Source organism: Anoplophora glabripennis, unplaced genomic scaffold, assembly GCF_000390285.2.
Source record: "Anoplophora glabripennis isolate ALB-LARVAE unplaced genomic scaffold, Agla_2.0 scaffold176, whole genome shotgun sequence".
Classification (NCBI taxonomy): Eukaryota; Metazoa; Arthropoda; class Insecta; order Coleoptera; family Cerambycidae; genus Anoplophora; species Anoplophora glabripennis.
This window is the reverse complement of record NW_019416336.1, coordinates 578770-602405: the sequence shown is the minus strand read 5'-3', so window position 1 is coordinate 602405 and position 23636 is coordinate 578770. Positions and strand designations below refer to the sequence as shown.

Below are 23636 nucleotides of genomic sequence, written 5' to 3'. Positions count from 1 at the left end.
ATTGAATAATTGACATACTTCATCATAACTACGGATCCTATCTCCGTATCCAACCATAATTAGGATTTCAGTTCTTTGTTTCTCATTTAATCACAACACCATCGTAATATAAATGTAACTGTCACAATGACATGAGGCACTATTGCGTTCGCTAACTGTCGTCTTCAAAACAATACCTACATAGCCGCTGTAATCTACATAAAAACATGTACAATCAAGCAAAACACATTTTTTGCTATAGCACTGTTCGCGCATAAGTTTGTGATACCTACTTTTGTTATTAATTCAAACCATGTCCATTCCAATCGTTGGCTTTTTTCGCACCTGTCAAAGTAAAGTAGGCCAAACCCTATATCGACGCATTTTCCTTCAAAAGGGCTATCCATTTATATTTTAAAAATTAGGTAGTGCTATTTAAAAATATTGTCGATGACGTCATAGGTTTATGAAACAGCGCAAAAAAGGTTTAACCAACATGGCAAATTCGTTCCATGTCAATACTATCGAAAAGTTGACCGATAGAGATGAAGCCGCAGCGGCAGAAAGAAACATGATTAGAAGATGTAATGCGTGCATTCAAGCCAACGGATGTAATTTTGAACAGTTTCTGTAAATTTTACTCGCCAAATTGATAAAAAAAAGTTAAAATCCTATCTGTTGCTAAATTTCGTTAAATTTATTAATTATTATACCTATTTTTTGAATTACAAAAGATTTTCGAAACGTTAGCAAAATGTTTGCTTTTGTTCATAAAAAGTCATGAAAACGGTTGACTTTAGTGCAATGAACCAAGAGAACTCTTATTGTGTAAAATTCATTGGCGCTTTAAAATTTGCTGTCAAAAGTCAATTTTTCCAGTGGCGTAAAATTTAAGGGGGGAAAAACCCTTACGATCCCTTAAAATCTCCACCACTGGCACGTCCAATGAATTCGAGAAAGGTGCGAAAAAGTAGCTATTAATAGTGGTAATGTGTATACAAAAGCTCAGTCCTGTAGATCAAACGATTCCTAAGATATTGGCGAAAAACTAAAAAAAAATTAAAGTTTTGACACCGTGTACCTCGAAAACGAAAGCCCGGAGAGAAAAATGGAAGAGGAAAAAATTTACAGTTTTCCGTTGCGACAATTATTTAGGAACACCCTGTATGGTGTTTCTCATACTCTACAACAAACATTAAATGAGGATTTACGTCATTTACTCAACATCATAGTATTAAGAGAGATACAGGGTGTTGAAATTAAAAAGAAAATACACATCTTCTCAAAGATGTATGTCCAAACCGAATGTTTGATATTTCTAAACAACTTATCGTGTTTTCACTTCTAGTTAGGTGCCCCGCCCAAGTTTCATCAATTCACATCGAACATCCTCAGATACATTTCAGAAAATGTGCTATTCTTTCTAATTTCACACGAATGGAACTACGACTCACGTCTCTATATGAAACTTTTTTCTTAAAATAATTTGTTCTATCACCAAAAAAACGCTCGTATTTCAGAAACACCCTGTATAAGTATCGCACTAAAGCTGTATAGTTTTTCCTATGTAACTTTTTGTTTGTGTGGATAATTATGGTGGCTGGGAAAATGTTCCATTAGCGGCCTTACAGCGGCCCCTTTCGCCGGTTTAATTAATTCCTATATCGCAACGAAAATTTGCGTAAAGGGCGTGTAAGGCGGAGTACATCCTACTCGATTGTCGAAGCTACCCCAATTCCCCCTTTGCACCTATCATTAAAGCGTCACATTATCTACCCTCAAACATCTTACCCAACTGTACGAGGTAGACGTAAAATTATCTCAAATTACATTGACGTGTCACACCCCGGATTATACGCGACTCCCGGCCCTATTCCGCTCCTCCGCAAGACCGAAACTGGCCCGAGACCGTTCCGGTTTTACCGGTACTCGCACTCCGATGTGATACCCGGCGAGCCGTAATAACCGCGTTATTTATTTACCCCCGGGGATGTGCACTCATGCACATATTCGTTCGCCATTATTAAAAATAAATCTGCTTTCGGAGCTCGTTTTGCTCTTTGCCGGTTCCCTTGCTCTCCGTCACCCTACCCATTTTTGTCAAGCTTTGTTAACGGTTAACGTACACGTTAATGCCGCATGCGAAAGACATTGTCTAGCTACTGTTTATTTATCAGCTTCGCTTCCCACTTGGTGAATGTCAAAGACAATGTAGGGGTCTCGGCTTCAACGTCGCCGGTTGCTGCTTTATTCCTTAAATACTGTTAGGAGTATAAATACATTTCAAAACTAGAGAGGTGCATTCCTTCTTTTCAATATACAGGGTGTTAAAAAAAGAGTGTAAAATATTTAAGGAGGTAATAGTATGAACCAAAATAAGCAGAAAAGTCTCAATAAATATGGGTCCGCAGAGTAACGGTTGCGGAGATATGGAATGTTTTATGTTTTTTAGTCCCTTTTTTTTATTTTGCAAAAACATTGTATATTTTCTTATAATAGTTGGTTGATCTTTAGTGAAATAAACAGTACGTATTTGACAGTTGTTCTCAGTGCACAAGTTTTCTTTCGCTATGGCTGGTTACTCTAACGCAGAATTAACAGACATGCATTTCATGTATGGTCGTGCTAATGGGAACGCCACCGAAGCGCGACGTCTTTATGTTGACGCTTATCCAAATCGCCAGATTCCTTCACAACGCATGTTTGGAAGAATTCACCAAAGATTGCGTGATACCGGTTCCTTGAGCAAACAGTGCCATTTATCCGGAAGACCAAGGTCGGTATCCACTCCTAGAGCAGAAGAAGAAATTCTAGCACTGGTAGAGCAGAATCCAGGTACGAGTGTGCGGAGAATATCAGCCGAGGTAGGAATTAGTGGTCCTCTTGTTTGGAGAATCCTTCACGAGCAACTGCTTTATCCATACCATGTGCAACGAGTACAGGCCTTAAATCCAATAAATGATCATCAAGCACGTTTGGTTTTTTGCCGCTGGTTTCTACGTCATGATGCTGAAGACCCTCGTTTTCTTGCAAACATTCTTTTTACTGATGAGGCCGGGTTCACAAGAAATGGAGTGTTTAATTTTCACAATACGCATATTTGGGCCGACGAAAATCCTCATGCTCTAATAGAATCTGGACATCAGGCACGTTTTTCATTAAACATTTGGATGGGTATTGTAGGTGACAGGTTTCTAGGTCCTGTTGTTTTACCAAACCGATTAACAGGCGCTGCTTACCTCAACTTTCTGCAGAACACACTGTATGAGTTTTTGGAAGACATTCCTTTGAATCAGAGGCAACAAATGTGGTTCCAGCATGATGGTGCTCCAGCTCATTTTTCCATGGCCGTTAGAGAGCATTTACACCAAACTTTTCCACATAGATGGGTAGGAAGGGCCGGACCTGTTTTATGGCCTCCAAGATCGCCTGATCTGAACCCTCTAGATTTCTTTGTTTGGGGATATTTGAAGACATTAGTGTATGGTACTCCTGTAAATAGCCTGGAAGAGCTGCAGCTACGGATTAATCAAAAGTGTCAAGAAATCCAAACCAAGGAGGGTGTTTTCGAAAGAGTTCGAATATCGTTGAGACGAAGATGTCGTGCCTGCTTGGAAATGGACGGAGGGCACTTTGAACATCTTCTGTAACTTTGTTTTTTGTTTGTTAAAAGCTTCCTTTGTCGGTTTATTCCTAATAAAATAAAATGTTTGAAAAACGAATAGTGGTCCATATCTCCGCAACCGTTACTTTGCGGACCCATGTTTATTAAGACTTTTCTGCTTATTTTGGTTCATACTATTACCTCCTGAAATATTTTACACTCTTTTTTTAACACCCTGTATATACCAATATCGAATATTATACAGGGTGTTAATGAACTTATGTCAAATATTTTTGTCTGTTATGTCAAAATGAGGTAAATACACGGATTTGTTTTGAGTAAAATGTAATTTTAAAATCTGATTTACCTCAACATTGCAAGGAGCCACCTTTTGAGAACTGAGAAGATGTTTCGATGTACCCACCATTTACTTGCACACAAGCATCAGCGCGACGTATCCAATTCGCTCGCACGCCTTGCAATATTGCCACGTCCTCTCGAATTGTATTACAAGCTTCGGCAATACGATGTCGCAGTTGGTCGATGTCACTTTTCACATATTCCCTCAAAAAGAAGTCTAAAGGAGTGAGGTCCGGAGACCGGGAGGCCATCTAACTAGGCTGCCGCGGCCTATCCAGCGATCGGGAAAAGTAATGTTTAGAAAGTCACGCATTCTCCGAAAAAAGTGAGCGGGGCCTCGGTCATGCAGTAACCATATATTTTGCCGAACATTTAATGGAACGTCTTCTAATAACTCCAGCAAGCGATTTTACAAAAAAATCTAGATATGAAGCATCGTCTAAGCGTCTAGGCTATTCATAAAGTCCTATTAAAGTGTCATTAACGATACCCGCCCACATGTTCACTGAAAACTGTTGAAGAAAGCCACCGCGACGTATTTCGTGTGGATTTTCAATAATCTGTAACAAGTATTGCGCTGTAAATTGAGGATTTTTTCTATGTTCCTGAATCAACCATTCACAAAACCCTCGACGTAGTGGAAAATCCTCAGGAGTAAGCGCTTGAACGTGTTGAATATGAAATGGGTACAACTGAGCTTCTCGTAATGTCTGCCGCAAAACAGGATGCGAAATATTTACTTGCTGTGCGATATTTCCTGTGCTGCGGTGCGGATCTTCTTCGAAGACATCTAAAATCATCTCCTCGACATTTAAGATTCTTAGTGGTCGCCCTGGGCCACCGTCGCGACCTCGACGCGGTTGTACTTCACCGGTGTCCAAAACTCTTTGCGCTACAGCAACAAATGTTCGCGATACGGGGGCACGTCGTTCAGAATATCTTGCACGGTACACTTGACAAGCTTTGTGGGCACTTTCGTTTGCTTCGCCATAAATTATGAATATATCATAATATTCGCGATTGTTAAATAAATGCGCCATTTTCAAAAGAAAACTTAGAAATACGGCTATTGAATGTAGGTACTCTCGAAAAACAGCACAGCAATCACTAAAACAATGTATTACAAAATGACTTTCGAATAAGAAACCTACAAACTCGTAAAAAGTGTTACAGAATGTTTTGTAAGTACTTGCCGCGATAAAATACATGTATTTCAGCAGTCCCAAAATAGTTTTAAACACATTTTTAATTTTTTCTCTACGATCTTAAACTTTCGATACAAGCTTGTGCTCAGTTTTTGCTCGTTTTTCACCTTTAAATTTTTGACATTTAAAGTTTTTTAACACTGTATATTATAGTAAATATCTGCTTTGATTTACTGAGTACTTTATTTATTTACCACACTCTGCCCAACAGACTAAATCCAATTATAGGGCGAGGGTTGGAAGGAAAGAGACCGAATCAGAAAACTAATAATAAAAATAATAGTTGTGTAAAACTAACTAAAATAACGTAGAATTATAAACAACTATTAATTGCAACATGATCCAAAAGAGTAATTAAGTTATTTAATAGAGGTTATGCCTCAGTGAAATATATCTACAAATTCAGATGTTAGAGTTAATACAAATTCTGATAAACGGAGAGAATATTTATGTTAGTTCGAACTACAGGAAGAGAGAGAGAGAACTGCTGATGGTTACCTCGGGTATGTGAAAGTTGAACATGTAAAGCGTGTAGGAAAACGGTCAACAAAGCCAAGAATTAACTTAAACGAAAAAAGTATCACATTAATTGCTCTACGATTCTCCTGTGAGATAAATATGAACCTATTTAGGTCTTTGTGGGTATATCTAATGACTGAAGCGAAGAAGTTTAGGAAATTGTCCCTAAATCCTCTCTATACTACTGGTATGTATATTATATGGACACGAAACTATGACTCCATATTCAGGATTGGATTTAATCAAAGAATTTTGTAGTATTTCTTAATTGTCAATGTTACTGAAATCTCGAGTAAAGTGAACAATGTAGCCCAATGTCTTAAAACACTATACACTTAGTTATACTATGAACATGCAATTAAAAATATAGTTTTGAATCGCATAATATCCTGAGATGTTTAAAAGTGCCACTTCTAGGCAATATTCATCAAAGTTGGTTAAATCTTCCAGTTGTTCATTCAGAGCGCAAATTTTGGTCAATCTTGTTTCTCATTCACAATTTTTGAACCACTTTCTCTTCCGCCTAATACCAAAATTAACAAAACCATACGTAATTCATTAAAAAACACGTTTTAATTTTTAGAGCACAGCGATTTTAAGTCCTAGTCAATAGTTTTTTTCCAACCATCATTTTTATACCCACATTTCTATCTGATACAAATTTCTTTCCTTCGAAAACCATTTTTTTAACCAATGTAGTACCTATCATAATCAAAATTTCATTTACGACTAGTTTTCTCCAGTACACTCTCTGTAGATCGTTTCTTCATCTTTTCCGATCCAACCACATTCGCATTAACACCAGAATCAATAAAAACTCATTTAAAAATACATTTGCTTTTCCAAAGTACTATATCTTCGGGTCCTAGTCAACCTTATTTTCTTCCAACTACCATTTCTGTAACCACATTGTTATTTAACACTAAAATCGGCAGAAATTAACATTTCTTCCCTTCATTACCGCTTTCTGTTTTTCATAGATCAGTTAACTTTGAATCCTAGTCAACGTTATTTTTCAACCATAATTTTCTTAAATCACCAAAATTAGTAAAAATTTGATAGTACAATTTCTTCGGGTCCTGGCCAATCTTCCTTTCCAATCTTTATATTTTATTATGTTTTAACCATTTCGCCAAATCAGAAAAAAATAACAGTTCATTAAAAAGTGCTTCCTCTTCAGAGTAAATTAACTTCAGATCCTTATCAAATATAGTTCCTTCAACCACAATTTTTTAATCATTTTTCCAGTTTCTGTTTAACATCGAAATAAAAAAGAATCAATTCATACTGTAATGCTTTTTCTTCTTCAAGGTGAAATTATTTCAGATCCTAATCAATTTCCTTTCCTGCAACTTTTAACATTCCCACTTCGCACAAAATCAGAAAAAAATTAGGGTTTATCCAGGAATACTTTCTGTTCTTCAAGGTGCACTTCGGTCTTTGCAAAATTCTCCCCCTATTACCATCTCTTATCTACTTACCCATTTTTCACCAAAATCACCAAAAACTCGTAGTACATTCAAGAATATTTCTTCATTTTCGGAATGCAACAGATCTTAGGATACAAACATAAAGGAACGTCAAAGAGTTCAGATTCAGATGCAGGCTAGAGTCACAAGCTAGTAGCTATGCTCACACATCATCGTACCATACCATACCTATTGGTCTGTCTGTAGCCTTTATCTGAATTTGATGGATAGACTATGCGCGCATCTCATTACATAAGATCTTAGGATACGAACATAAAGGAACATCAAAGGGTTCAGATTCAGATGGAGGCTAGAGTCACAAGCTAGTAGCTATGCTCACACATCATCGTACCATCACATACATATTGCTCTGTCTCTAGCCTTTACCTGAATCTGCTGCATAGACTATGTTCTATCTAATTCAAGCTTCTCTTCACAATTATTTAAGCCAGATTTCCTTGTATTGCCAAAATCATCAGAAACTCACAGTGGAGGATTTATCACTTACTATGTACCCAAAAAATATAAAAAAACTGTCCTTATTATTTCCTGTAAACCCCCTTTGAAACGTGCCTACACCTTAGTGGCTTATATTAATCGTTCGCTTACAGTTTACTAAAGAATATCTTTTTTCAGAGTGCAGTATCTTCGGGTCCTAGTCAACCTTCACCACCTCCAACCACCATGGCAGTAACGTCCTCGGCGCCAACTCCAGGCAGTCCACCCGCGTCCTCCCAAAGATGCTGTGATACGGGCCGGCCGATATTCACCGATCCCATAACCGGCCAGAGTGTGTGCTCGTGTCAATATGAACTTCTAGGTTATCAAAGGCTGGCCGGTGCCGGCGTTCCGGGACTTCCCGCGCTCTCCATGTACAGCGCCCCCTACCCCGAGGGGATGGCGGCGTACTTTCCCGCCCTTGGAGCCGACCAGGCGCCCTTCTACACTTCCACGGTGAGTCCAGGTTTTGTCAGAAATAAAATTCGGTGACTAATACAGGGTGTTTCATAATGATGTGCAAATATTTTAAGGTGTTTAAAAAGTAATTTTAGGTGGGGTACTTCCAATACATTTCTTCGATTTGAGCCCCCCCTGAGCAAATATTCAAATCTCAAAATGGCCGAAAAAATTAGGTTTCATTTTTTTTTATTAAATTTTTAGTTCATATTTGCTTAGCTTTTCCTATTGATAAAAAAATAACTTTTGCAAAAAATGCGTCAAAAATGACGATCGCTTTTGGTAACTGTTATGCTACTTATGAGTACCTAATCGCCTTGGAAAAATAATTAATTTTTTTGCTGGTAAACCATTAAGTATACGAAAAAATGGGAAGAGTAAAAAAAGTGTCTGAAATGTAGTATTAAAAGCTGTTTAATTTGTCTTGTTGGAATTGACTAACGTACAAAAAAGTTGTGAGAGAAATAAGATCAAGGGGTGCTAATTTCTTTCAATCAGACATAAACCAGAAAAAAGACTACCAAAAAATACCATTCAACTAATTGTTAACGTGTACCAAAATTCAAATTTCTAAGTTTAAACGTTTTCCTGAAAAAAAATAAAAGCTAATTTTTTCGGCCATTTTGAGATTTGAATATTTTCTCAGGGGAACTTAAATTTAAAAAATATATAGGAAGTACCCCCCCTAAAATTACTTTCTAAACACCTCATTATGAAACACCCTGTATATGTTATAAGTGTTTTTGTTTTGAAATAGCTGATTTGCACCTTTAAAGGTCGTTTATTTCGGCTATGTCCAAGGAAATATACAGGGTGTATCTAAATAACACCGAAAAAATTCAAGGGGCGATTCTCCGATGAAAATTAATAGGGGTCTTTGGTATAAAATTTTTTGAAAAAACCCTCCCCTGAAAAGTTACGCCCCTCCTAAAATTACAAAAAAAAATTGTTTTTCTTTTTTATCTTCCACGTACATCAAGCTAAAGAAACCAAACTTGGTGAACATTATCTGTCAATAAAACTACACTTTTTGAATTTTTTTCAACCCTGAACTATTTTTGTAAGGGGTTGAAATAATCAACCCCTATGACATTTTTTCTTATAATTTTTTTTTCGATAAAATTTTTTCCTTTTAAAAAATATGTCTAAAAAACCCCATTCATTTACTAACTTTTTGATCTCTTCAAGTTTCTTCGAAAAGTTAAGGATTTATGACAAAAAAAAATAAATGTATTGTAATGTATTTTTAAAAAGATGAGCTGTTTAACGCGAGTGTATTTTGCCGAAAGATCTAGTGGCCTGTTCTTTACAATGGAATCCGTAGAAACAAATGTCAATGTCATTTATTGTCATATTAAATAACATTTTATTAAAAAACACTCAACCAAATAGTTGACCTATGATTCTACTAGGCTAAGAAGTTTGGAACTTAGACTAAAAGTGAACAAATGATGAATAATGTTATAACAGTAACAAAAAATAAAAATCTGTCGGATATTGACAATACAATCTACAAAAAATGTTGAAAATGATTGCCTTCAGCTTCAATACAAGCATCTACTCTTGTTCTCATAGAATTGCGTATGCGTTCAAATATTCCTGGTGAATTTTTTATCGTTTCACACCCTGCTACAATGCGGTTTCGCAAATCATTGATATCTTCAACTGGCCTTGAGTAGATCAAAGATTTCAGATATCCCCATATGCAAAAATCCAAAGGATTAAGGTCAGGGGAGCGGGCTGGCCAATTTACATATCCTCCTCGACCTATCCATCGATTGGCATACACCTCATCCAAGTGACGTCTTGCACGTATACTAAAGTGGGCTGGTGCACCGTCGTGCATAAACCATAAACGTTGCCTAATTTGAATGGGAACTTCTTCAAGAATAATAGGTAATTCTTCGAGAAGATGACAATATGAGTCACCATCTAATCGTCGTGGAAGAAAATAGGGACCAATTAAATGATCGTCGATAATTCCGAGCCACACATTTAATGAAAATTGATACTGATGATTTCCTTCAAAAAAGTCATGAGGATTTTCCTCAGCCCAAATATGATTATTACGAAAATTTCTAATACAGTCTTTTGAGAAATTCGCCTCGTCAGTAAATAAAATATTTCTTAAGATCTGCGGCGCTTGGCCGATCATATTAATAAGCCATTGACAAAAAACCACATGTGGTAAAAAATCTCGAATCAGTAACGACTGCACCCGTTGGAGATGATAGGGATATAACTGTTGTTCTTTTAAAATTCTAAAAACTACCGAATGGCTTACATTTAGGACACGAGCTATTTTCCTGGTACTAGTTTCTGGGGATTCCTCAATTAAATTAAGTACGGCTTCATCGACAGCTTCAGTTCTAACTTCTCGGCTACGGCCACAGTCATGACTTCTCTTTTCAAATTTTCCAAGTTCCCGCAAGCGTTGGTGAATATTTGTGAACGTAGTATGGTGGGGTAATCTACGCTCTGGGTACTGTTCAGCATAAAGTCTTTGCGCTTCCAATGCATTACCGTTAGCATACCCATATGTAAAATGCATATCTGCCATTTCTAAATTCGAATAGTTAACCATATTTTCGGTTTATTAACTAATATTTTCTACACAAAATCATGAAACTTGTGAAATAGTAAGAAACAGTAACAATAAATGACATTGACATTTGTTTCTACGGATTCCATTGTAAAGAACAGGCCACTAGATCTTTCGGCAAAATACACTCGCGTTAAACAGCTCATCTTTTTAAAAATACATTACAATACATTTATTTTTTTTTGTCATAAATCCTTAACTTTTCGAAGAAACTTGAAGAGATCAAAAAGTTAGTAAATGAATGGGGTTTTTTAGACATATTTTTTAAAAGGAAAAAATTTTATCGAAAAAAAAATTATAAGAAAAAATGTCATAGGGGTTGATTATTTCAACCCCTTACAAAAATAGTTCAGGGTTGAAAAAAATTCAAAAAGTGTAGTTTTATTGACAGATAATGTTCACCAAGTTTGGTTTCTTTAGCTTGATGTACATGGAAGATAAAAAAGAAAAACAATTTTTTTTTGTAATTTTAGGAGGGGCGTAACTTTTCAGGGAAGGGTTTTTTCAAAAAATTTTATACCAAAGACCCCTATTAATTTTCATCGGAGAATCGCCCCTTGAATTTTTTCGGTGTTATTTAGATACACCCTGTATACATATTAATTGAAATCCATATCGCACATGATCTTGTAATAAAAATAATAAATTACGCATAAAAACAGCTGGAAGCATAGAATTATATTTTTTAATTATTTTAAGCCATTTCTTCAAGGGATTGTATTTTGAGTTGAAAGCCATTAATTTTTGAGGTATTATTTTAAGAAAAAATAAGGTTTTTCAATGTTTTCAATTTTTTTTTTAACAAAGCCTATCAAAAGCTTAAATTTATTTCCTTAATTTATATTGTTTCTAAACTTTTTGTTCAATAGTTATACTCTGTTTTAGCCAAAACCCAAGTAATTAATAAATGTGTATTATACATTTATTTAACCAAATGTTTGTACAGAAAAATTGTTGTGAAAAATAAATTATCATTGCTTAGGGTTTAGATAACCTGTTTATACAGGGTGTCCGAGAAAGTTTGGGAAATCTCGAAGCTGGAGATACTGGTGGCAAAAATTGTGACAAATATGCTTTATGCAAATGTTGCTGGTTTCAAAGATACAGGGTATAAGTAAAAATTGGTCAAATTATTTAAATACCAATTATTTTTTATTTCTCGGCTATGGCGGAAAATCCCAAACTGTATTAGAAAATGTCATAACGGTTTAATAAAGTGGTTTTGATATCGATGGATAGGCCGGTCAGGACCAATCACTTGGCCGCCTAGATCACCAGATTTAAATCCTTTGGATTAACACTTCTGGGGTGATTTGAAAAGACTTATTTGCGCAACTCGTGTGGCAAGTGAAGATGAACTGTGACAAAAGCCAATTTTTCGCAGACACCTTGTATAGGTATGTCAAACATAGTGACATATTTTACTATTAGGTGTAGTCTCTCCGAAGTCAGTTGAACATGTTAAAAAACGCCTGGCAATAAAATTTAATGAGTTTCATAGGCGTCTCTAAAAAAATTTTCTGATAAACGTAAAAAATTATAATAATTTATATATAATGTGCAGAAAATTTCTATTATATGTTCATTTGGCCAACAACATATTTTAATTATTTATGTCCTCAAACAATGTTATTATATTGATGGTAAATTTCGTTTTGTTCTGTTTCAAAAGGTCTTTCCAAATGCCATGTTGTAATAATATTGTTTCTCCCTAATATCAATGATTAATAGAAGGTGCCTATAATAAATTAAAATTACCTGAATCGCACCAAATTCCTCATTGCTGCACTGCACTGCTGGGCAATTTGTCGACCACTTGTCAACGGCTGAAATTTATTGCCCAGTGGCCCAATGCAACTGTATTTGTATTCGTTTGCCCGCGCTCGCATTCTTCAATTCGTAATTTTCACTAATGAACTGACCCGATCAATTTTTTTTATTTTATTTATCGAGCCGGTATGGAATTTTCCTGAATTGTATGTACATATTTGTCACAAAAAATATATGGACGCTAGTTTTAAAAATAATATTTGAAATAATACAGGAAAATAAATGAAAGTAGGTGGTAATTTTATGTTTATTGCCTATGTACTCGTAAAGTAATACTTTCTCGTTTGGTCCATTCATTATGTACCCATTTCGTTTTCTTCATATAGGGCTATGGCAATAATTGTCAATTCATCATTAGTGAAAGAAGCCATACTGGTGTAACTGATAACAATGATACTGGATTGACACGGCATTGATATAACACTGATTTGTTTAAATAAACCTTAATAGTTTTCACATTTCTTAAATTGTTTTACAGCAAAGTACCTTGAATATAGATGGTATAAGTTAAGGAACAAAAAATGAGACGATTTTTCCAGGGGTTATGGGCATGTTGGATATTTTCAGATATAGACGTAAAATGTATTATTTAAAATTAGATTTTGGTCAAGTCTTGTAAGAGATAGATCAGTTGTGTTAGTTTTTAACTTTGCGTGTTTTTGCTGTTAGTTTTTGACTATCTGGCAGAGGTAGCTGGAGCTATGATCTTTTCTAGCGACATTTAAGATTACAAATTTCTTTGGATTAAAAATTAAAACATTTAATTACTTAGTCTTGAAAAGAGACGTAATTGGAAAAACGTTAAAAACAACGAATGACAATAATTGCCTTCGTTGGATGTCTGAACTTTTTGTTCTTAATTTTATAAAGTCCTGTTTACTTTGGACGCACCTTGTAGATACGATTCATTTGTAAAACCACATAGTTTATTTATGTACAATAAACATCACTTACTATAAACGGTTTGCCGATTAAGCGGATTTTTTTTTACAAAACGTAATGTATCTATTAAAACCCACCGTCATTTCCGTTAGTGCCTAAGTACGAATATCTGTTACAAAATAACAAATAACGCTATGGAACTTATTAATATACATATAATGCCATCTATTAAATAGCGTTCAGCACGAATTTATTGCCACTTACTGCTGTGCGGTGTTAACGGACCGCTTTAAATTGTTGCTGTAGATATTTCTGACACGCCAATAGCACACAGGAAAAACATTTCTAATTTAATATATATATTGCTCGGAATAATACACGGAACTTTAACAAACAGACATGAAACATGGGCCTATTTGTGAGGATTGATAGTGTCGTAATAACTATGATTTGTAACACATAAAACATGTGAATTAATTAATTAATCGTTTCTTAGATATTTTTAATGTATTCCCGATGAAGGGGTTATCGTATGAATTGTCTTATTTTCAAATAGTGTAGTTGTAGTTGAATGTCGCCAACATACATTCCAGATTTTTCTATACGGACTTACATTGTATTTAAGTACTTATTTATAATTGAAAAGGCTGTAACTATTAAGTTTGTAAAAGATTTAATTTCCCAAATTCGTACATATCAATATGTACTTTGTCCAACAGTTGCAGTTCTGTAGGTTTTTACCAGTGGCGTTTTATTGATTAAATAAAATTTCAGTTAATAGTGATTAATTCGTTTTAGTCACTACTAATCGAAATAAACGAAATAGACCTCTGAGTTTGGAAACCGATATTCAAAAATGTAGGTGTGAAATTTGGACCATATATAGCCTCACTATTACTCTGTGTGCTAAAATTTCAGTTAGTTTCGTTAATCCATTTTTTAGTCATTAATGAAAATGTTGAAAAAAACACGGTTTTCTGCCTACAAAATTGTTACCTCTCACTTTAACGCGTCGTAATTTTTTTGATAATTAATAAAAAATTCCAAATTTTTACTGACGATAAGTCGAAGCGTTTGGTACTGTGAAGGTCATTTGTCACAAAAGCTCTTCTTTTTTTTATTTGTATGCAAACCAAAAGAGAGTACTATCTCCGTAAATATTGAGAGAAAACTGACACAGGTGTTAAACTGTAAACAACAATCTGAAAAAATTTGTTAAAATAATACAGTTATAAATATGATATTCTTAAAAATAGTATCGGAATGGTCAATTATAAAATTTTATAAAATTATCATGGTTAACATGGCCTTATCTAACCGTACTTTGAAATATTTATTTACTAAGGAATTATTTATGTAATTTGAAGAAGTGAAAATTAAAAACAGATAATTAAATGTAGGGATCAGAAAGAGGCCTTTTGACAAGCTTACAACATTTACGATGTGTTATTTTGAGAATATTGATTTTGTTACGAAAAATAGTATATCTTAAAAAATCAAGAAAACTTTTATAGTAGGTTATTTATATATTTTGTATTGTAAAATAAGTATTTACTGAATTTAAAAACAATACAAAGCTTTCTCCAAAGCAACCTATATATTATTAAGGGCAATAAAGGCATATTTTACAAGCATAAATCGGCGTCTTCATCATCATCAACCAATTCCTCGTCATCATCTGTATATCATCATCATTCACATTTAATACTAAAGGATATATAGCGATATCTACTAAATATTCTTTTTCTGTATTCTTGTTTCACTTTTTAGCATGTCAAATATTTCCCAAAGTTTTGTTTATTTTATGATACATTTCAAACCTCTTAAACCGCAATGGAAAATATTATTTATACATACATAACATTAAGGATAACACAAAAGTGCCACTTTAATTAACAAAAATATTACAACGAGTTAAATTGAGAGGTATCAATTTTATAGGCAGGAAACCGTGATTTTTTTCAACATTTTCATAAATAACTAAAAAATGGAATAACGAAACTAACTGAAATTTTAGCACACAATAGAGTAATAGTGAGGCTGTATATGGTCCAAATTTTAAATTTCTTCGCTCCTACGTTTTCTAAATATCGATATCCAAACTTATTTCGATAGTAGTGAAATAAAATAAAAGTTGCATTGTAAAATTGGATTCCACCACCAAACATAATGGGACTCAGGTTCTTTGTGAGACAATTTTCAGTATGAGTAAACTCATATTCCAAAAATTCGGCTATCTACTTCACTCCTGGCGTGTGTCATACTTAGATACGAATTGTATTTAAAAGATGCACATAATTAAGAAAATAATAATCTGGATAGTAGCTGTTCCCTACAATATTAGTTAATAAATTGTCTTTGAAGTTGCTTTTTAGCAGATCAGAATGTTAGGAAGTCTTGATTTGTATTAGCTTAATAGTGTTTAGAGTAAAATAATTGTTAAAAACTATTAAAATGGTGCTTATTCCTATTTTCTATTTTCTATGGCACAATATTATTTTTTCTACACATTTTCCACATTCCCCTTAAAAAAATTCAGTCACGATAATCACGATAAACATCGTCTGTGTATCGTGATTATCCTACCAAAAAACATTGTAAATACATGTATCGTTTATTAAAATTATTTCAATTTCTCTATTATACGCTGAAATAGTAATGTTATAATAATAAATTAATTCATTGCAGTTTTTTGCAATAGACTAATAACTAACCGGAAAACTGATCTACGAGATAAGGTAACATTTTTACATATTCCGCGCAATTTAACACCCATAAATAATGCAGCCTGGTTATTTAGATACAGAATACAAATAGGTGGACTAAAAAAAAGAAGTTGCTGATGACTGTGTATTATATATAGACTTCGTTTAAAAAGCACTTAGTTGTTGACGTTATCATGTAATGCTGATACAGTTAAAAAACGTAATTTATCATTTATCCAAGTAGCATTTACAAGCGATAAGGTACAAGTAATTAAAAAAAAAATGCACAGAATTCGGATTTGCCTCCTCCGAAGACGGACATCGAGATCGCGTTAGGAAAAGCCGAGATCTCTTCGCTCCATGAGCTTACGAAATAAAAAAATAGCAATTTCGCGGAGTCGTCAAGGGGTGCGATCGAACGTCAACTTTGGACATCTGTATCTCGTTAACCAGGGGTCAAGTCCCTGAACTGTACGAAAATACTATCTATTATAACAGTATATTGTAACCAAACCAACATTGTACACAAACAAATTAAGTTTTTTATGGTGATTACTCAATTGTTATAAATTGTTGAGTGCTCAGATCTTATTACAGTCATGTGGCTGATACAAATGTGTCTTATAGTCCAAAAACCAAGGCAGTGACATGACACACAGGAATGGCATCTAGAAAACAAGGAGTTGCTCAGAAACAGATCGATGCCAAAATGCTCAGTCGAAAGCTTCAGTGAAAAGTGTCATCTCAAGGATGTCAAGTAAGTTATAGGCCATACAAAATAGCGTGTACTACTATCTAAACACCAGTTCTAAATTCCTCCAAGTTTTAGGAAAAAAAGCAGAAATGGAAAGAGAGGAGAATCGCATTCCCCCAGCACAGTACATTGATAGAGGAATCCGCATGGTAACCCAATTGTTTGGGGTCGAAAGTTTCCCTTTAGTGTGTCGATCTGGTCTTTGATTTTCGCGGATGTGTTGTTTCCAAGTGGTTCTAACACCTCGTCTAGAAAGAAATTATTTTTCTGAATTTCTATAGCCACAATGTACATTTTTGGCCAAAATCTTCTTCCTTCTTTCCCCCTCATTAGAATTCTAACGCTAAGTCTATAGTACATCCTGTATCTGGCTTTTGTTCCGCTATTGCTGATTTTCTACGCTATTCTTCAATAGTTGACTGCACTTCAATATTTATTTCTTGACGCTTGTGCTGAATTTACCTCGTACTGACGTGCCTTCTCTTTTGTGCAACCTATACTCTTCAGCATGTACACGAAATGCTGTATACACCGATGCTTGAAGCAGACCATTTCTGCAACTGGTCTTGGAAAAGGCTACCCCTATCTTCCATGAACCTTGAAGTTGGCATTAAATTTGTGTTTCCTTAAAATGCAGCTTAAAATTTTGTCAGTGCATTCTTATGTGTAAAACAGATGCGTTTTTCCTTATCCTTAGAGTCTTTCTGATGGCTCGTCAGCATCTGTTTCCTTTAAGAGCAGATCGTAAATACTGTACTTCTTTGTCTAAGTTTTCTGGCCCGTAGATAGACTTCAAATGAGTTGGCTTTCTGTAAACGCTGTGTCTCAAACTGCCGCTTGGTTTTCCACTTGACAAGAACATCTAGAGACGGCAGCATATCATTTTGTTCCACTTCTATGGTGAAGATAATGACAACCCTTCTATATCTATGGGGCCAAATAATAAATGTATCTTAGACATATTATCTGAACCAACACTTTCGCTTTACAGTTGCTGAGACCAGAGCTTCCTTTTCGAAGACTTCCTTACAGACATTTGACTAAGCTGTGAACAAAGATGAACCTGCCGGACAATTTTTTCATAAATCCTTTTAATCTTCGTCAAAATCCTACTTTCTCAGAATTTTTTTCTCATTTTGATAAATACTTTGTGTAACCCAACTTTTTTAACCTTTTTTATCACCTCCCCTGTATACCTACATGTTTTCAGAAAAACTTTAATTGAGCTGTTTATATACTTCTTGCCGCTATACTTAATACGTGTGTAAAATAAATACATTTTTGTTGATTAATTAAAACTCGACGGAACAATTAACCAAGGTACGTAATAAACATAAATGCTAATTAATTCAACAATTTCATAAACACCGTGTTGGTTATTGTAATAACAATATAAATTAGCAGCAACGACCTTATGTCGAGACAAATATATATGTATGTATTTGCACAATAATCAGCCAACAAGCAATTAGCATGCAGGTACTTTCTTTAAAACATTTTTAATAAAGTTAATTAGGCTTGTTTTATGAAAATTACACGTGCACTTATTTTCGACATTGGCAACAAATACGAGGGGAGTATTTAAACAAAATAAATATTTATGGTATATAATTTGTTTGAATATACGCGTTTAAAACATTTTTTGTACGGAATCAAGCATGTTTTTATAATTATTTGCTCTTGATTCTTTTGCTTAAAATTTGTATGACGAACTTTGCTCTTTTGAAGGAAATATTTGTCTATTATCAATTTTTATGTTGTATGTAACAAAAACGAACCATTCTGCCTTATTTCAAATTATTGATAGTTATAGACTCAAAAAACTTCAACCTCAATATTTCAAAAACTTCTCGAGACAGGACAAGATGAGAGAAGGGGGATTGTCGCATAGTCACTTACTTTTCAACGCCATCTATGTGGAAATCTTAAATGTACTGCCTCACATTGAGACATAATTTAATTGTATTTTTATTCACTACACAGTGATATAAGAAATTTTTAAATTAGAATGTTTGTAAAATTTATGATAAAAAGGGACTTTAATGAGAGAATACCTTTTAAGGTTTTCATGTAACTAGATGACGACGGAAATTAAGTTGGGAACAAGATCGGGTAGCAATATTGCTTACGCTTATGCTACGTGACAAACTGGGACGTTTTTTCACTAAGATTATTATATTTGTTTAACTAAAGATTTTACTGTTACACACTCCATTGAACATTACACAGGTCAACATTTAGTGATACCCAGGGGTTTTAGGGTCGTTGATTCAGGTTCAAGGTTATTTCAAGGTCAAACTAAGAAAACCTGATTGAAAAAAATATGAAAAAAATTCATACATAGGTTTTTTTGGTCCTGAGTCTGAATCCGATGTCGGTTGACCTCTATCACCTCATGTTCAAGGTAGTTTGAAGGTTAAAGTAAGAGTAGGTGAAAAAAATTGTAAAAAATTTTTATGAATGCTCATCTGCCTACTTTTGTTTGTTTATCTGTCTGCCTTTTTACCAGCAAACCTGTTTGTTTGCTTGTTAGTCTGTATTTTCTCTATGTCGGCAATTTTGTCTATCGTCTTGTCGTGACTAATGTAATGACTAAGTGTTTCTATCTGTCCGTTTTTCTGCCAACCTTGTCTAAATGTCCACTGACGGTCTGTCTGCCTCCTTGTCAGTTTGTCTTCTTACCTTTCTGTTTACCATCCTCTCTCGGTTTTGCGTGATTATACAAATTCTAGATTAATAAAGAACTTTTGAGAGCTTTCAACAAATCATTTCACTTTTCTCAGCATAAGTGTAATCGAAATTTGGGCGAGAACTCTTATGTTGTTCCTGGAATGATCTTCGAATCGCTTTTCTTTTATGTGCTTTATTTATGTCTCTCTTTAGATTCCAGCAATAGGCTACCAACATATTCTTCCCCCAAACACTTGATATCTTTGTTCAAACTCATTCAGGTCTTGTTGCATTCTTTCTTCTTGTTCTTCACTAAAAGTTCCCAGATTGTCTGGGAACCAATCAAGATGAGAATGAAGAAAATGAAGTTTCAGATTCATATGACATTTAAACAGAGGTCTGTCTATAGAGATCTATAGCGCTTCACGTTTACATTCGTGCATGGGTGCGTTTTCATGATGAATTCAAGCAAAAGTTTGTCCGTACTAATAAAGACGACCAATAATTAAAAGACTGCTAGTAACATTATAAAATGTTATAATGCCGACCGCATAGATAGAAAACGTCAAGCCTTCAACCACAATGAAATGTATAATTAATTTAATGACCTTTACTTATTTGTCGATAATTTGTTAATACGTAGATACGTATGTGATATTCTTGTTTATTGGGTGTTTGTATAACCTATCCATGAATTTAAAATACTAAGTGTTCGGTGTAAACAAAATGAATGCAAAAAGCTTCCAAGAAAATTTATGAAATTATAAATACTTGTGTAAATTTAAAATTTCTTCTGGAAATAAAAATTAAAATACTTGTTTCACAGGAAAAAAGTTGACAAAACAGTGACATATATTTCCCTTAAATCTAATCCAAAGTGCAAGTTGTGTAGGCAGGCTAAATTTAAAATTTGAATAACATAATATGTTAAAAGACTTGAAACATATCGAAATATATTATATCCCTATCTTAAAGAGGTACTTTTATTGCTATAACATATATTTCTTGTGCTATCCATTCTGAAAATATCCAGAAACATTTTAGGGCCACCTTGTATCGAACTACGAACATGGCTCCGTGCAATGTTGTCCCGTGGACATAATTAGTGACAATAATTGTTTTACATTTAATGATTCTTAAAAAAGATAAAGTAAATAATGCCAATAATTAGTTGTAATTATTGTTAACTATTATAAAAGTAATTTATCCTGGTGTAAAAATGTCCGTAAGTCGACTTACACGTTAGTAACAACTAATGACATCGTAATAATGAAAGGTCCGTTATCTATTAATTTAAAAGTAATGGCTTGCTATCCTCAATAGGTATACCGGGTTAGACTAAAGTGTTTGGCTAAACTTTAACATCAGGTTCTACGTCATTAGCTGCTATAACTGTGTCCTGAAACTTAAAAAATATCGTGTTTCATCAAATTAAAAAAAAAATTGCTGAAATGATTAACTTTAACTTTGATTTGCAGCTTTAGTTTTTGATTATTTACAAACGTATGTAGATTGATACAGATGCTTATTAGTTTGAGGATTAGTAATATCGTGCTATTGTTTTTTTGCGCTAAAATAATTCCAATAAGAAATAAACTGTCATTTAATAAATTTTGAAAATTAAAAAAAAAAATTATTAGTTTAAATTTACTCAAGACATTTTAATTACGTTCTGCGCAAAATGTGTTTCATTAATAATTATAACTATTGAACCAAACACACGAGATAAAAGCTGCTCCTTTTTAATCTCCAATGTCTCAAAATAACAAAAATGGAATTTCGGAGAATTGATGGTGCAAGCAAGACCAAATTGATGCTTTCTGTCCTTCATGAATTCGACAATTCAGAACGAAGAGAATGAACACTGGACTAATTTTGAGTAAAACTAAGTCCAGAAAAGATGTTATGAATCCATTTTAAATATGCGTTGGATATAATCAAACCAACTAAAATATAAAACATCTGTTTAAACTGCTAAAAATTTTTTTAGAAAAGTAAAAGAGGTGGTAATATGGAACCCAGTTGTTAATAAGGAACTGGTAAAAAATCAGGTATTAAAAAGTACTAAATACTGTTTCTTATTTAATAGTAATATTCAATTTTAAATTGTGCTACCACTTGCCAAATATTTGCCAAATGTAAACAGCTATAGATCAGTATGTACGATTGAATGATCGAGAATGCCTGCAGATTTCCCGGAGTACACATATGCATAAAAAGTAAACAAATGCCGTATTGTGTGGATAGTGCATATTCGAAAGCATGTCTTCACTTGTCAAATATCCGTCAAAGCTATACAAACAGTACACCGTTTGGAATATTCAACAAGTGAGTGTTACAATAAAAACATATCAATGGAAGCGCTCTTTCCGAATGTGCAAACAGCACTATGAAACTGAAAATAAAATTTTATTTTTTATAAGTACATCCTCGGGTATATCAAATCGAATCAAAATCCAGGAACACATTTTTTGTGTCGACAACTTTAATATGGTTTTATTAAATTCAAATAAGTTTTTTTTTGTTCAGTTAATTTTTAAGCAACTGTCGTATAAAATACCGTTTTTACTCAAAATTAAGTTGGTTTTCATACCTATATACATAAACTGGAGCAGGTGGCTGCTTAGAAGGTATATCTAGTTCGTATCTCAAGCTCTTATAGATTAATACAATTAATTTGTTATAAATCAGTCATATTATACATTGCTTCAATGAATCATTGTTTGCATTTAACAGCATAGGGCGTTGGGCTAACTACCTGTTTGTTTAAAATATATTGAACTCTATTGTTAACAACAAGTAATACTAAACACCTCGTGCTCATTGACAAAAGGTATTTTTTTAATTGTGCTAATGCAAATTTCACTGCATTAATACGTCTTCCCATAGCAGTTGTAAAATTTTTACATTATTGTGTATTGTAAATTCAGTCGCTGCATTAACAAATAAACTGATTGACTCATCATTATCCTAGTACATTGTTTCAATGAAAAATGCAGCATACTAATTATATTAGACTTTAACCGATAGTGGTGAGAGCTGTATGATTAGTACCTGGCCTAGGCAATAGATGGCGCTGCTAGTGATATTTTTCGTAAACATAACCGTGTATAACAAGTATAAGTATAAGTATAACCGTGTATGCCAGCCATTAAATAGAACAACTTTTGTAATTTTACATCAATGAAAAAAATTGAATATCGAGCGGAGATAAAATACTTGTTTTTGAAAAAGAAAACAAATGAGATTAAAACAGAGCTCAGCAAAGTTTATGGGGAGGCTACATATTCGTTATTAACCATAAAATATTGGTACAGGTCGTCCAGATGAGGTTACCACTTCAGAAATGATTGAAAAAGTTCACGATATCGTGATAAACGATTGGAGAGTGAAAGTGAGTGTGATTGCTGACACTGTGGCCATCTCAATTGAACACACGCGTGTGTCAACTTCAAAAGAACGTCTGGTTGTGTTAGAATGCAATCGGAATGATTTTGGCGTCGGTTCATAACGGTTGACGCATCATGAATTTATCACAGCACGTCAGAGACCAAAGAACAGTCCAAACAGTGGGTTTTCCTAGGCGAATTTGCGTCAAAGAAGACTAAGGCGACTTTATCGGCGAACAAAGTCATGGCTACAGTGTTTTGGGATGTACGCGGCAAAATTCACGTCGATGACCTTGAAAAGGGCAAAACGGTTAATGGAGAGTATTATGTCAATTTATTGGATAGTTTCAATCATGCTGTAAAAGAAACACGTCCGCATTTGGATAAGAAAAAAATTCTCTTCCATCAAGAAAACACAAGCACACTTGCGTCGTCACCATAGCAAATTGTCATGAGTTAGGATACGAACTGCTTCCACATCCACTATACTCGCCAGATTTAGCATCCAGCGATTAATTCCTATTTCCAAATATGAAAAAGTGGTTCAGCGGAATAAAATTCGACTCTAACGATGAGGTCATTGCTGCAATGAACACTTATTTTGAAGTGTTGGGGATAAAAGAGATAGAAAAAAGTTCAACTAAGTGATAAGATAAATTTTATGCATAATAGTTTATTAAACAAATTTAGTAAAACTGCTTTTCTTATGAA

General features: G+C 34.1%; 1 protein-coding gene across 1 annotated transcript in view; it reads left to right on the top strand.

Moving 5' to 3' along the window:
* The window catches only part of LOC108905125 (homeobox protein caupolican), a 109160-nt gene that overhangs the window by 34786 nt on the left and 50738 nt on the right, over positions 1 to 23636 (top strand). Inside the window, exon 2 of the mRNA XM_018707899.2 lies at positions 7773 to 8090. Coding sequence (XP_018563415.1) covers positions 7773 to 8090 — 318 coding nt within the window. The remainder of the gene's footprint in view (positions 1 to 7772; positions 8091 to 23636) is intronic.